This window comes from Barbatula barbatula (assembly GCF_947034865.1).
Source record: "Barbatula barbatula genome assembly, chromosome: 25".
NCBI lineage: Eukaryota > Metazoa > Chordata > Actinopteri > Cypriniformes > Nemacheilidae > Barbatula > Barbatula barbatula.
In genome coordinates, this window is record NC_136788.1 from 11466532 (window position 1) to 11482305 (window position 15774).

Here is a 15774-nt window from a genome sequence, read left to right on the forward strand (position 1 = left end):
TTATTTTATCAAGCTTTTTGTTTTTCAGTGCATTTTGCACATTTGAGAAACCTTTACTGATATTCATTTTTTTGCCAAATACCTTTAAAGTTTTGTCTATTTTGTACTATACCCTTCATATTTTGATGCTTTAATCGAACCCGAGGGGGCAATAAAAGCAAATATTGTACAAATATATATACACAAATATTTGCTGGACATCACTTTTGGCCACCACTGTACATTTAAAAACATCTAATAGGCATCAAACCATAGATTCAAAGTCCCTAGAATCATAATTCAAAAGACAACGTGGTTATTCATTTGAAACGAACAAACGATATGTGAATATCACATTAACTTAAATTTTGCACGTCTGGCTGGCTTTAACCTGCACGACTAGTAGGGTGGAATTCAACAGGAAGTGGACAGATGTGCACTGCTCCTATTTGCCAGCAGAATGAACTATTTGCATAATCGTATACAACGATCCCAATGATCCATGACTGAGCTGTCTGTTCTTCTGAAGCATTAAAAAAATCATTTCGCACATTTGCATACAATACCTGCCGGAGACGGAGATATTCAGACCGTACTCTGTCCTGCGGAGGAAAATTCCACAAGCATGAAATGAAAATCAAACTCGCATTATGTCAACGAGATAATTTAAGACTTGGTCTCTTTCCAAAAATACCATCAAGGGTGATCTAAAATATCCGGGTATGATGCATCTGCATCTGCACACCGCACAACTGTTCTCAATCAGTATTTCTGTTTTGTAAACATCTTTAAACCAAGAAACATTTACTTGAGAGGCAGATTTGTTCGGGAAATTAGAGCTTGTTTGCTGAGAATTTATCTTGAATGCCAACGGGGTGTGAAAAATTAACAAAACTACTTCAACAAAAATATTAGTATTAGAAATGCTTTATACAGAGTTAATACATTTCTTATTCCTATTCATCTAGTTTGAAGTATGTTTGGATATACCCTCAATGACATATTACCTGAAATAAAACTGACGTTCTGTTTCAGTAGATATCAAATAAATCCACGATGACATCTGACATGTTCAACAGAGATTTTCATTCTCCATCACTGACAAACAGAGCCCTTTAGCGAAGTCTAAGAATAGACGTGCACATACGTTTTGACCTTTCGTGAGCATGTACCCTGTTACAAAGTGGAAAAATACCTCCAGTCAACACAATGCCAATGGGGGTCAACCAAACTAGATTTTCTTTACCGCATCCCTGCCTCCAGCTGGTGTTTGACTGACAGAGTGATATCGCGTAAAGCGGTCCATCATCGGAGAAGTGGCCTTTGGTCTGTGTAGGTGCTTAGATGTTGACAGCCTTGTTGGATGCCCGGTCCAAGCTCCTTAACTGATTCTGTTTCCCCCTTCTCCCCCTTTACTTTTACATCTAATCAAAAAATGTTTTTAAATAAAGGCATTAAAGCTCCAAAAATGTAACTAAAACAAAATAGAACACGTGTGCTGCATCAAGACATCGACGAATTCGGTAAGGATAAAGATCTGACGATCTATAAAAAAGAAAGCTGCACAAACATCCGGCTTTGTTTCTTCGCTTCTTTGAGATCACCTGACACTCAACTGCATGATTGCAACATGTGTGCTATGTTATCTCGAGATTCGGATGAGAGAGCGGAATTAAGCTGCAGACAAGCAGCTGTAAGAACAGATGTTGAGAGCCATTATCCCCGCAGTATTAAATCTTGCTGCACATATGGAACCCGTCATGTTCCGAGATATCTCCTTTTTAACTGCCTTTCTGAGATCTTTAGCGATACAACTAGGGAATAAAATGCAATACATGCCCTCACAGAGGCCAGATCAGAGTAAGAGCTATTGTGGGTGTGCACACCGGGCTTAGATTCTTGCTCTGGGGGCTAATTACAGTCCCTGTGGGTCTGACAGTAGATGCATGAGGTCTTGATGGGTCTCCGTACAAGTCTAATAGGTTGAGGAGCTTGAAGCAAGATGCCGGGGTGGCAGGTTATCATTAGCGAGCTTTCGAGAGCTCCATTTTGTAGGTGAAAACACACACACACACATTTGTAACGGGGAAATGTACCTGCTCATATACAAAAGCATCTTTTGATCAAGTGAAACGCATTATTTATTTAAACAGACTAAACAGAAAAGTTATTTAATCTTCTGCAGTTATGCACCACGTATATATCATTTCTTAGGGTATATCAATTTCTTTCTTACCCTGATGCCCAGCTCCACATTTTCCCCTCCATAAACTTCCATTCCTTCATCCAGAAGACCAATTTCCTCAAAGTACTTTCTATCCACTACAAAGCAACCAATCAGGGCCGGGCTTCTGGTGAAAAAGAGAAGACACACAAATGATTTAGGTGAGAGTATTTTACTTTATTTTTTTTTTACAAACCTGCATTGTACATTTACAAACAGTATATCAAGTCGTTTTTGTCTTAATATCTACAAACAAAAGATACTTAAAGTTACTTTAAATAAATCTTTGTATTACTATTCCGCCGCTGAATACCTGATTGGTGTAGTTTGATCTTTCTGCATCCACCAGGACTTGGGAGGATTCAGGTATCGACACCAGAGTTCCCAGTCAAAGCCTTGAGCGGATAGAGGATACTCTTCAATCTCAAAGGTGTCATATTTGATGTTGTCAAAAGATGGAGAGATGACCCGAGTTCTGTCCTCTTGAATTCTGTGAAGGATCGGTTCAGCCCTTACATCAACAAAGATAAAACATATTGTGAGTTATATTCTGTGAATTCATCGACTCTTGCACTTCAAAGTATCGATTTTCTTTAGTATTTTTTGTCTTATTTCGGTCTAAACGTAAAGAAGCAAATTAATTGGAAGCAAGACTATGTACAATATTAAAACCTAGATTTTCAATTAGGTTTAATTCTCACCCTTACAACATTTTACATTTACATTTAGTCATTTAGCAGACGCTTTTATCCAAAGCGACTTACAAAGAGTTCGGGGAGCAATAAGCGATATGTCATACAAAGGGTTAAACTTTCTTGTACGCATAAAATAAAACCACACTGTCAATGGTAAATAAATAAATAAACAAACAAATAAATAAAGATATAAAATAAAACTAAAAACAATACAATACAATAAAACAGAAGAACACAATAAATAAACTGTTGTGTCTATATATTTTTACATACATACTGAGATCATATAAAATGATAGCATAAACATGAAATAATTATAACCAGGTATAAGCCGACACACATAGGAGACACTCTGGAGGCACTCCGAGCCCTTTTGAGTTGTGGGGGGTTAATGCACACAGAATAATTAACAGGTATGTGATATGACAGCTACACTGAAGACATTCATTGCAGCAGACAGGTACTTCTGCTCATATTTCTGCACTAAAAACCCATGGGCTGTTTCTAAGTCCCCATACATATTCATGAGATTTACAATACTGTATATACAGTATTGGCCAAAAGTGATGTCTGGAGGGCATACGTATCTGCACAATATTAGCTTTTAGTGACCCATCAGGTTTAAATAAACCATAAAAAATATGCATGGTACAAAATAGAAAACCTTTTTTTTATTTGAATTTATTTGACATGTTATTTGGCACTGTACCGGCTTTCTCTTGTAGAATTATTTTGTTGCCATTCTCCTGGATCTTGACTCAATATTATATACATTTTTGCAATCCCTCCTCCACTATCTGACTATTTTGCACTGCATTTTGCAAATTTGCACTACATATCATTCATCTTGTTGACACTGTATTATGTCTCATCCATTGTCTTGTATATAATTTGTATAATGACATAATTTATTTTTGTATTTTTAAATGCCTGATGTAGAGCTGCTAGAAGATTTTTCATACTTATTCTAAACAATGACATTTAACCATTTTATTCTATTCTATTCTTCACAAAAATAATCTGAGCAGATTACACTCCAAGCACAATGCAACATGCATCGAGCTTTTTTTTATAAATCATTGAATAAAAGGCAAATAAATTAATTTTCTGATGTTTGACGTCACCTTTCACACCTACTTTGTGCAGTGCATATATAATAAATATAAATAGTACATACATTTATGTACAAATACATAAAATGTAATATTAACAGAATAGAATAAAATCATAGTTGGATAATAGGTTTCTATGAGAATAAAATCAGTCATCAAATTATGAGAACAACATTTCATGAGTAAAGTCATAATTGAATAGAATATGAGATGAAAATATAAATATTTTGAGAAACTCAAACTTTGAGATTAACAATTCAAGATTTCTCGTGAAGTCTGGGTGTAATGTTCCGTGTACCTCTTACATTCTTACAGTTATTTCATTCAATTAAACTACAACAATTTACATAACAATAGCTGATGGCAAATTACTTTAGCTTGTGCTTCATGAATGAGCGCCCCCGTTTCGCTGAATCATCATGAGAGCAATGTTCAATATCATAACAAATATAATGAACTCTGTGTCTCTTGCATTATAAATAAGGCACAATGCACTTGAAACAGTGCTTTAACTTTACATACAGATAGAGCTAAGCTTTGTGCAGCCATCTAAAAGCCAACTGTTCACCCGACTGTCCTTCCTACTCACCATCCTATGTTGAACTCCACATGGGCATCAAACAGGGCGACGATTGGGGCGGTGGCCGCCCTCCAGCCGCTGACACGTGAGCGAATCAGACCCTCCTGTTTGTCATGCCGGACCACTTTAATAAAGTCTGGATGCTGCTGGTTGGTCTCTTCCACAAACCTCTGCAGGTTTTCTCTTAGCTCGGCTTTAAGGGGACACAATGGGAAAGGATCAGTCAAGAAATCTCAACAAAAATGTAGCTAATACCTGCCGTGGCCACAATGCATCATTCCTGTACTCGACAGAAGTAAAGCGCAAAAAGACCCCATTGGGTGCCTGACTTTTAGGATCTCTCCAGGAATTAAAAACACAAACTAAAATACGGCAGACCTACGTGCACTAATATCTGCCAGCGCATGGTGATATTCGTTTTTCATCTGCCTTCCGTATTTGTTCTTATTAGAGAGAGTCATCGCCCTGTCTCACCATGGCAACGGGATGGTGCGACATGGGGGCACTGTCAATCTTTTGGAGAATTAAATTTCTGCACCTTTTCACCTCGCGCATTCCCTCACTACACCACAAGTGGCGGAAAAAAGGTCACGGCAGCATTATAACCACTGTGAAGTCATTATTCTGAAAAACCAAATATATAAGAGGTCACTGAGAGCAAATAAAAGACTTTGCTTTGTGATTTGAGATGAACCCACCCGACCAGTGAGCTTCATCCGACGACACGTCTCAGTAAAAAAACAAGCAGTATATAAAAACCAGCGGCAGAATCGACTCAACCTTACTATAATCATATCACGTTATTCAGAATCTACCCTTTCCATGGATCTTTCTATTTTTCTCTTCATCTTTTTTTGAGTTCCTAAAACAAATAATATATTTTAAAGTGCATACCGCATAAAAGATTTAAGTGTGCATACCACATACATGTACTGTATATCTGATTCCCATAATCCCCCGTGTTATCCCGCTACAGGGTCTCGGGATGAACTTGAACACAAATCCACATTCACATGCATTATTCATACTTATGTCATAAAGAATCAATTCTCGCTGAAGGAGGCACCGTACGTCCCTGTTAAATGAAAGGCAGCGCCAGGGCAGGAACATCATCTCACCGTTGTTGCTGTTGTCATCGACGAGGATGATCTCCTTCAGCAGGTGGGAAGGCGTCCGATGGATGACGGAATGAACGGAGCGCAGAATGGCCGACAGCGCTTCGTTCACAAAGATGAAGATGATGCTGACTTGGGGTAGACTGGAGGGGTACGAGATGTTTCGGCAGCTGGAGGCGAAAGAAGCCACAAACAGAGAGACATCATAGAAAAATCCGAAATGTTGCATGGGATTCGTACTGAAGTGAAAAACTATACTATTTAAAAAGGAAAATGTATGATATGCATTAAAAAGTAGGAAAAAAATCTGTTTATCAAAACAATAAAATTTTGTTTATAAAATGTGTATTTATATATATACTTATACCTGCCACATACACAAATATTATATAAACACAAACATTTATTTTTAAATCGATGAATCACATTAAATGATTTGACAGCACTATTTATGAGATTTTTCTGACTAGGGCTACAGGGCGATAGAGAAACAAGACAAAGCATCACATTTGTGCTAACTGCCGTCTAAAAGCTTTTTGGGCAGCCTCCCAAAAATATTAAATGTCCTTTTCACTTTTCTTGGATTCTACGTTAATTGAGAAAAATACTGAACGACAATTTGAAGAAAATGTAGCCTCCGTATCTTTACTTCGTCCAAGTGATGGACGCTATAATCGGCACGGTGATGACGTAAAATCTATATTTCAAAAAGAGTAGAAATGTAGTCCTGGAAAAGAATTGAGCGATGATGAAAGAGAGAGACAAAAGAGATTTAGATGCAGACAGCGAGTGATTCATTTACCCATCAGGCCTGAGGTCTGGAATGGCTCTGTCCAGAGAGAGCCGGTCGCTGAGGTAGCCGTTGTATCCGTAATACTGGAACTTCCTCAGGGCCACTTTGCGGCTCTCAGGGCCGAGGTCGTGACCCCAGTGGGCAAAAAGAGTGTCTGACAGGGACGGGTCGGCCGTGTCGTCGCCGTCCTTCAGAGGTTTCTCTGGAAGTTAAGAGAAAAAGAGCAGAGAGGGTTGTGTATAGCTGTACTAACATAATGCTGTGTTGGTGTGTACCAAGTAAAAACAAAAATATGAAATGTCACTAGTTTCTTACATTAAGGGGATAGTTCACGCCCTAGAATGAATTTATTTCATTATCTATTCACCCCCATGTCATTTCAAACCTGTATGACTTTCTTTCTTCTGCAGAACACAAAAGAAGATATGTTGAATGACACGTTGGTAACCAAACAACACTGACCCCCATTGATTTCCAATTTATGGAGACAAAACCCCTAAAACATTTCACATAATATATTTAGTAATCCACAGAAAAAAAAGAGTCATATAGAGGTTCTGAACCACATAAGCGTGAATAAATGATGACAGAATTGTACATCTTAAATGATAAATGAAAATTGATATGCGCAATGGTATTGGAAAAAAAGGAGAAATAAATGCGGTACTATCCGATACCATCACTATACCCAGCAGAATACAATTCCAATAAAAGACAATTTATTATGTTGCACAGGCAGCAAAACAGTAGTATCCACCTCCCACTTCTTCAAATTGAAATACTAAGAAAATCTGACAGCGTGCAGATGTATGGATGCAGAAAGAGAGTGACCCGGCAATGCTCACAGAATGATGAAAGGCCAGTGCAGGTAATTAAGAAATGCTAATTAACATCAGAGGTTACTTTATTACACGCACTGCATTGCGCTGGCCTGCGGAGAATAATTCATCTCTGTCACCGCAGACACTGAGACTATGAATCCAACTTCACAACACCAATCACGCTTTTCATGAGCTAGAAAAATCCTCTGGAATAGCCATGTAGGTATACTCTTAAAGTGATAGTTCATCCAAAAATGTTAATTCTGTCATTTACTCGCCCTCATGTCCTTTCAAACCTGTCGGACTTACTTGCAGAACATCTAAGATATTTTGAAGAATGTTGGCAACTGAACAATGGCGGCACCAATTCACTTGCTGTCTTTGGTCCATACAATAGAAATGAATGGGTAACACCATTGTTTGGGTTACTAACATTCTTCAAAATAGAAAATATGAAATACATTCTTCATTTGTGTTCTTCTGAAGAAAGCCATACACTTGAACTGACAAGATGGTGAGTGAATGATGACAGAATTTAGATTTAGTCTCTTTAAATCTATATTATTATAACATAACTCTTAGTCAAATATTAAAATATACATATGTGTATCACAATGTTAAGAGTATGTGATTAATATGTTGCTTGCAAAAATTGTATTTTGTCATAACGAACAACTGCTGGTTTTCAATGGAGAAGTTAGTGGAAAACAGGCTGGAAATCACACATCGTGAGGAATAACAGTACTTCGGCTCGAAACATCCTCAATTATTTTGTTTGTATTGTATGTTTAATTCACTGTGTAATTCAGGTAGTCTTAACAAAACCACTGTAAATTATACAGTAGCACTTTGGTCTTAATAGGTCCCTTTTGTTATTGCGCTTGCAATGAAGATGTGGAAGATGATCTAAATATTTTAACTGACACAAAGTCAGACAAATTGTTTAACAAAGGTGGAAGACCTGAATGGCATGAAACATGACAGGCCTGAATATGAAACATCCACACCAAGCGATCATCTTTCTATCATGTAAAATAAAAATAATTCATCATTTACTCACCCTCTTGTCATTTCAAACCTGTCTTTCTGGTAACACTTTAATATAGAGACCATTCTCACTATTAACAAGTAACAAAATTAACAAGACTATTGGCTGTTTATTAGTGCATGACCATATTCTACATCCCTAATCCTACTCAATAGCTAAACCTAACAACTATTACACTAACTATCAATAAGCACCAAAAGTGGTGGCTTATCGTTTGTTAATAGCGAGAATCGGACCTTAAAATAAAGTGAGAGGGACTTTCTTTTTTTTCTGCATAACAAAAGAAGATATTTCAAAGAATGTTGGTAACTGAACAACGGCGGTGCCCATTGACTTGCATTGTTGTCCATGCAATAGAGGTAAATGAGTACTGCCGTTGTTTGGATACCAGCATTGTTCAAAATATTTTCTTTTGTGTTCTGCAGTTTGGGCTCGGGTTGTCTAAACAATGTTGGGGAGTATTAACAGTAGAAATCGTGTACGAAGGTACATGAATCCAGCTTGATTTCTTTACATTTTCAATTCATCATACTGACCAATATCAATGGTGCTTAGCAACCGGCTAAATATATTTACCTAGGCACAATCCGTTTACTGAAACATGCTAAAATCAATGTGCCACTCATTTTATTCATGAGATTTCACTAATTTGTTCTAATGACATTTTTTACTTTACGTGTGGCATTAACAAAAGGTCCTACAGTTTGGTTTCATTTATGTAGTGTAAAAAATGTATTCTGAAAACAGGGACCTTTCAAAGGCAACATTCACAATATCTCACCCTTCCTTAACAAGAAAACCAATTATCTTTATCAACTTTCTTTAAACTTTCCTTCCCTTGTGGGATAAATATACCATTTTACATCCCACATACATTATTTATCATGTAAATAAGTTACCAAAAACATTTAGAGCTTCGGCTTCAATATTCAGAAAGAATTGGCACAATCCAAGCAAACAACGAATAAAAAAACATCTTTTTGAAATCGCACAGGATGTTAAAATACAAATATGCTGAAAGACTTCATGCTATGACAGAAAAATGTTCAAGGAAGGATCCAAGCCGAAAGACTTCCACTCTTAAATGCAAGACCCTCCGGAGGGAGGCGTCACAGCGGACGGATGGCATTTCTGACCTCGCCTGTGGCGCGCTGTCTGCTTGTCAGTGCCAAGTCTGCGCAGCTGAAGTATAACAAGACACCCCACACGTAACCTAAACTAAGGTTCAGAAAGCACACGCAAAAAGCTGGCAAATGTGCATACATTATACTCACGTTTATACACTAAAGAGCATCATTGCACAACAAACATCAGGTCCAGGTTTATGCATGTGTGTACATGTGTTTGTTTAATTGAAAAACTGACTTCTGAGTTTGACTCGTACAGTAAATGCAAGACGACACTGAAAGACAAACATGAGATCACTTGTGCCTAATGAGGTACATTGCTGACCTAATGCTTCTGCTGCAATTTAAACTAAAGGCTGACGCAACGCGATATAACGCATCACATAACACAGCAGATATAACACTTCAAGTGTGATTATAGAATCAATGAATTTATCACATACTGTAAATTATAAATTAATATAGAATTATTTATTATTTTCAGTGCCAAACCTTTGCCTTACCAAAAGTGTTTGCATATGAAGAGATAGCTTATTTCATTACACAGTATAACTACAGTATACTGTATCATCGTACAGTATCCTATTTTGCACATGTTGCTCCATCAACATTCCAATGGAAATAAATATATTTTTAATGTTGTAAAACATAAGAAAAAACTATGGGGGTCCCAAAGAGGGATTTGGACCCTGTTGGCAAAGTAGATCATGGACAGTGGCAGGACGGTGAATTTAAACCACAAATCATGAAATTATGAATAATAATACATTATAAATAATATATGTGTTCCAGCTAAGGCTTGTAAAGGTATAGTTCACCCAAAAAAATATATTGTGAGAAATGATTTTGGGTCCATAATGGAAGCCAATGGGGGCCGGTGTTGTTTATTTACCAACATTCTTTAAAATATCTTCTTTCTGTTCTGTAAAAGAAAAAGTTGTGCAAGTTAGAAATGACACTAGAGTGAGTACATAATGAAAGAATTTGTATTTTTGAGCGAACTATTCCTTTATGCTACATCAACATTGCGGTGATGTAACAGCTTCAGAAGAATGATGTCATGATCTTGTTGACCCCACATTGACACGGTGAGATAAGATGTTTACGGTAAAGAGGTAAACGGATACTCAGCATGATTAAATTAGCTCTGTAGTGTACGCCTCCAAGTGTGGCGAGTCCAAATATCCAGCGAAGATTTGTTGCTGTTGCTTTAATCTTCCATGACAGTAAATGCATCCATTAATGATGCAAATAAATTGTTAAAGAAAAAAGAGGTAAAAATTATGAAATTCTCTCACAGCTATTCAGACCATATCAAGCCAATAAACATTAATATCTCATTGGTGGTCAAGGATGTAGACAGTCAGACAAATCTACACTTCACAAACAAATCACTATTCATTATCTGTAGCACCACAAATTGCATTATTCTTTCATGCCAGTGCAATATCTGGCACTGAAACTACCATTAAAAACTGCTTTGGTCCAATGCATTGCATCGTAATCCAAATAGCCCTTGAATTCCAATCCGCCCCCAAGCAGCTCACTCTCCGTCTTCTCTTACCAGCGTTGGATCACCTCCGCACACATGCCATCATGGGGCACAGTCAAAGATTTAGGCGCACAGACAATTGAAGTTTTTTAAAGAAACATTCATTGAATGTCTCGTGATTGGCTGGTGAACATTCCAAGGGTTTGCATGTTTTTTTAGGATGCGCACACCTATAAAGTAGTTCCAGATCTGTCAACCACATTACAGTTACAAAATTATGTTTTATTAAGAAAGTTCGGGAGGAGCACGTACAGATAACCAACCCGGCTGGCTTGCTATTTCCAATCAGAACCAATCACATAATTAACCCGCCTTGCTTTCCATGACCAATCATCCTTTTAGCTTGGGAGAAAAACATAAAAAATATGGACAAGACGCCGTACCCTCATTCTCTCTACATTTTCGCAGCATCTCTCCTCCACCCCAGCTCCTCACCATCAGGCCGTTTTTACCGCAGTATAACAGGGGGAGCGACCCGAGTCCGGGCACATACCGGTTATGGGTTTAGATCGGTTCAGTCGCATCAGTGAGCCCTTAATATTTTTTCATGGTAGCACAGACTAATTTCCAGTCGCAAATGGTCGCAGTGTAGAGCCCTGATCGTATATTCCATCCAGTCAAGAGCTTCCAGAACAGCCTCACATTGCAGAGCAAAATGTCCAGATACCCAAGGCAGTTATACAAGCTGTGCTACACAAGAGTTATGTTTTGTATTTGTGACAAATGATGCGAATGGCTGCCGGATAGCAAATTGTAATACTTAATCAATTCTGGCATTACTCAAAGGCATAGGCAGATTTGTACATAAGTACGCCATAGTGATGTCATTAGTCAGATCATCAGCCTAAATGTTTTTAAAAATGAACGCTATTTTTAATTAATTCAAGTAAATTTTTAACTGAAGTTTAATAAAATGAATAATTTAAATAAATAACAAAATAAAGTTACCACTAATACACCGTAAAATAAATCTAAGCTCATCTCTAATTTACACTGTAACTTTTTTATGATTCCGACAGCTGGGGCACCAGAAAAACTTAGAATAACATTAACGTAGTGATAAATTGATAATGATAAAAATTATTTATTCATTTTTCTCAAAATCTCACATTCTGTCAAATAAAACATTAAAATAAAATAGTTCTGTACAGTATAGTGACTTGTTACATCTCAGTTGATGTGTCACAGTCTTTTAAACTACTCATAATAACCTTGCTTTTATTTTTTCAGCTTAGGTAAATGGTATACTACATATTAATCCTTTAACAAATCTTTTTTATGAATGTGATAAATCCATGTTATGATTATTACCCAAATGTAATAATATCATGTTATAATAACACAGAGCAATGCCAACATTATCAGAAGCTGCATGATTCCAGGACAAAATTACAATTACCATGAGGCCAAAACATCATCATGCGAGCTATTATACTCATAAATTCTTTAATGATTTATCTGTATCATTAATGTGTGCACAAAAATAACTGGGCTCGCAATAAACCTTCTGCATCACCGAAAGCGCCTGAAAGTTTCACCACTCACAGTTCCACATATGCTCAATATTATTTATGAAATATAGTCATTCACTTGATTATCTATTGTTTTTACTCATTTGGCATGTTTAAATATATTGTGTAGTTTTTCACTCCAATTCAGTGCTGATTCTGTTTGGGCCTGCAAATTACCCACAATCCCCCTTTCACAACACAAAATGGTCTCAGAACCCTTTACATGAAACAGTTTTCAAAGTAGTGCTATTATATTGATATGGACCAGGCCCAGGGCCATCCTATTCCCTCACAGCAATTATAATAAGCACATTTCAAATAAGTAATTCCTCAGAAGTTAGTGTTTCAAACAAGCCTTAATATCCGCAAATGAATATAAACCGATTAGGCTAATGGAAGTAGCGAAATATCACAGTAAAATGAGTCCATACAAAGTCCATGTTCTCCTTTCTATATACTCAGAAAAATGCACAGCATAATTTAAAGCGTAGGTTATGATTCATATTCATTTCTAATTACTTGCACCTTTTCCATAGCAACAGCAAATCACATTTAATTGGTGCTTTCTTAAGCTGGAAACACAACGGTCATTAGAAAACATGCCCTTGTTGAACTAAGGCTGAAAAAAACATTTCTGTATGTGCAAAAACGGTGTGCAATGTAGTCTAATAATACACACGCTAACGCAGAAGCGGTGCAGGGCATCTGAAACTCTTGAGTCACCATCAGAAAATGTAAAAAGTTAACTTGATTTTAATTGGCCTCCAAACTGCAGGTAGGATATTAAAATCTTGCTGTAGAGAAAGAAATTGACAAGCCTCCTAAAAAGTAAATCTCCCATGGTACCAGCAAACATTGTGAGAGATTGTATTGAAAATACTTTATATAGATCGCAGCTGTTGCGCTAAACAAAAAGTTGCAATTAAAATTTATAGAAACATTCCAACACGATGTTGGAGCTCGCAAATCTTTATTAGACAGCAACGTTAGAAAGACTTTCGGGAGGCATTGAAAAATGTATTTGACCGAATGTTGCCATCTAATAAACATTTGTGTGCAGAACTTTCCACTTTTTCTTATATCGACTGCGTTCCACACCACGTGTTACGATTTCTAGTAAAACTCACACATTGGACCACCACAGAGGAGAAAAATAAAGCCGGACCTTTAAAACTCATTTTGGGGACAGGACAGAAATCCCTTAAAGCATGATGGCTACAGGGCTAGTTCTCCAGCCACAGTCATTAAACAATATTGCGACCTGAAGCTGGACAGCCCAAGGCTACAAAAAGGAGTGACAGAAGGTACGTGTCCTGCTCATCTAAATGCTCCATTCGCCCCCATCCCGCTCTGAGCCACTTATTGGAAATGACAGCTTGCTGGCAAACTCTGGAAATATATTTTATTCATTTCTCAGATAGGCTCAGGGATGGGGACAAAATGAGCAAGTGAGACTGGATGTGCCGAACTGGGGCTCGGCCTCAAGTCAGAGACGTTGCTGAGAGCTTGGAGCTTTGGGGCGGAACATGATCGGCCGCCCATGTTGACCATCTGTTTGACCACAAGAGAGAAGGGAAATGGGGCACGTTTGAGAGAATGAAGGATGTTATGAGACATTTTGAAGTTTGAAGGAATGCTCGCCATCAGGAGTCGCAAACCAATACAAATATTTCTTAAGAGCAACAAAAGTAGACTCTAAGCAGAATGTTAAAGATTGTCACCTTCAGTCTCTATTCACTTTTACTGTATATAAACTATATATAAACAGAAGAATCGTTATTCTGCACATTTGCGTAGATGAAAATGAGTAAATAATAACTAAATAACCCCTAAAGCTGTTTTGACTTGTTTCAATTGCTTGGTCCAGACTTTGAGTCCATCTCCAAATCTATTTCATCTGTTTTTATTGGAGTCCGAAGCACAGTATGTTTGCTTCATCACTTTAAGTACCACTGTGAGGACCTGTGGCAGCTGTTTACCTTTATAAATAAATAAGCACTCAGGAGAAGATGCTGGTTTTACTGTGTTGGATTTCCACCAAATCTTTAAACACACAGAAACAGGACGCAAGAGATTCGAAAAATGCGAGCTGCTTACCAAAGGCAATTTATTCAGATGCAAGCAGTTATGAGAAATGCATCATCCTATGATAAATGTGACCAGGGGCCTGCAAAAATGCAGATTATGTTTTGAAGATGCAAACGTTAAATTAGGCTCATTTTCCTTAAAGCTACAATCTGTACGCTTTTTTGGTTAAAAATAAACAAATAAAATATAATAAATATATAAATCAGTCTCTTTACCCCGATTCACAATGTTTGACAAACCAGATAAAATACGTAAAGTAACTTGGAAACGTATGTTTTGATCAGAGATGGCGACAGAGAGGCAACAGTTACAGATTGCAGCTTTAAATGTATCGATATTTGCTAATCAAAAGTCGTATATTTATGATTAAAACAAGAGACTTTTTTTTTAACTAGGGCACAATATAACATTTTCCCTACATGGTTATCATGGGCAAAATGATTTATGTTATCAGTATTATTACAGTATCGCAATATCTTTTTCTAAGAAATAAGTGATGCTATAAGTCAAATTCATTTTTCATTTAGTTTTCTTGGTCTCTTATTTGGCCAATGAAAAAGGCAGTAAAAGTTTTATAAACATTGCAAAAATCTAAAATTGGTCCTGAGCAATTTATCATATTACAATGTTAACACAATATCGATAATCATAGTTACTGTCAATACCATTATTTTGAAACTTTGACTCTTACATCAGTAACTCCAGTGTGAAGATGCCCTAGTATATGTCAAATCAATTTATCCTAAGTGTACATTATATAACATGTTATATAAAGTAAATACGTTATTTAAAGCAGGCTTTGTTACAAAACGCATTTCACAAATATAATAGATAGACTACAGAAAACAATGCACAAGAATGACCCCGTCTAAAGTATTCAATATAGTGATGCCAGAGTAGGCTACTGACTTACAGTTCTTTGAATGCAAATGTCTTTCACTCTAAACGTCAACACTAATCAGGTCACTTATAACGGCTGAGGGGTGTTACATTTACAACATAGGAAGTGACCAAGCTGCAAGTGAACCACTCATGGCAGATGAATGTTATATTGGCTGCTCTTCTCATCAGAAGCTGTTATATAAGCATCTGTTGGGTTTAAATGTTCCACCGACACCAAAACAAGACT

General features: G+C 37.0%; 1 protein-coding gene across 1 annotated transcript in view; it reads right to left on the reverse strand.

The window, feature by feature from the left end:
• The window catches only part of galnt18a (UDP-N-acetyl-alpha-D-galactosamine:polypeptide N-acetylgalactosaminyltransferase 18a), a 37000-nt gene that overhangs the window by 10881 nt on the left and 10345 nt on the right, over positions 1–15774 (reverse strand). The window contains exons 2-6 of the mRNA XM_079450731.1: positions 6508–6700; positions 5709–5875; positions 4600–4783; positions 2517–2714; positions 2216–2330 (exon numbers count right to left, since the gene is read on the reverse strand). Coding sequence (XP_079306857.1) covers positions 2216–2330; positions 2517–2714; positions 4600–4783; positions 5709–5875; positions 6508–6700 — 857 coding nt within the window. The remainder of the gene's footprint in view (positions 1–2215; positions 2331–2516; positions 2715–4599; positions 4784–5708; positions 5876–6507; positions 6701–15774) is intronic.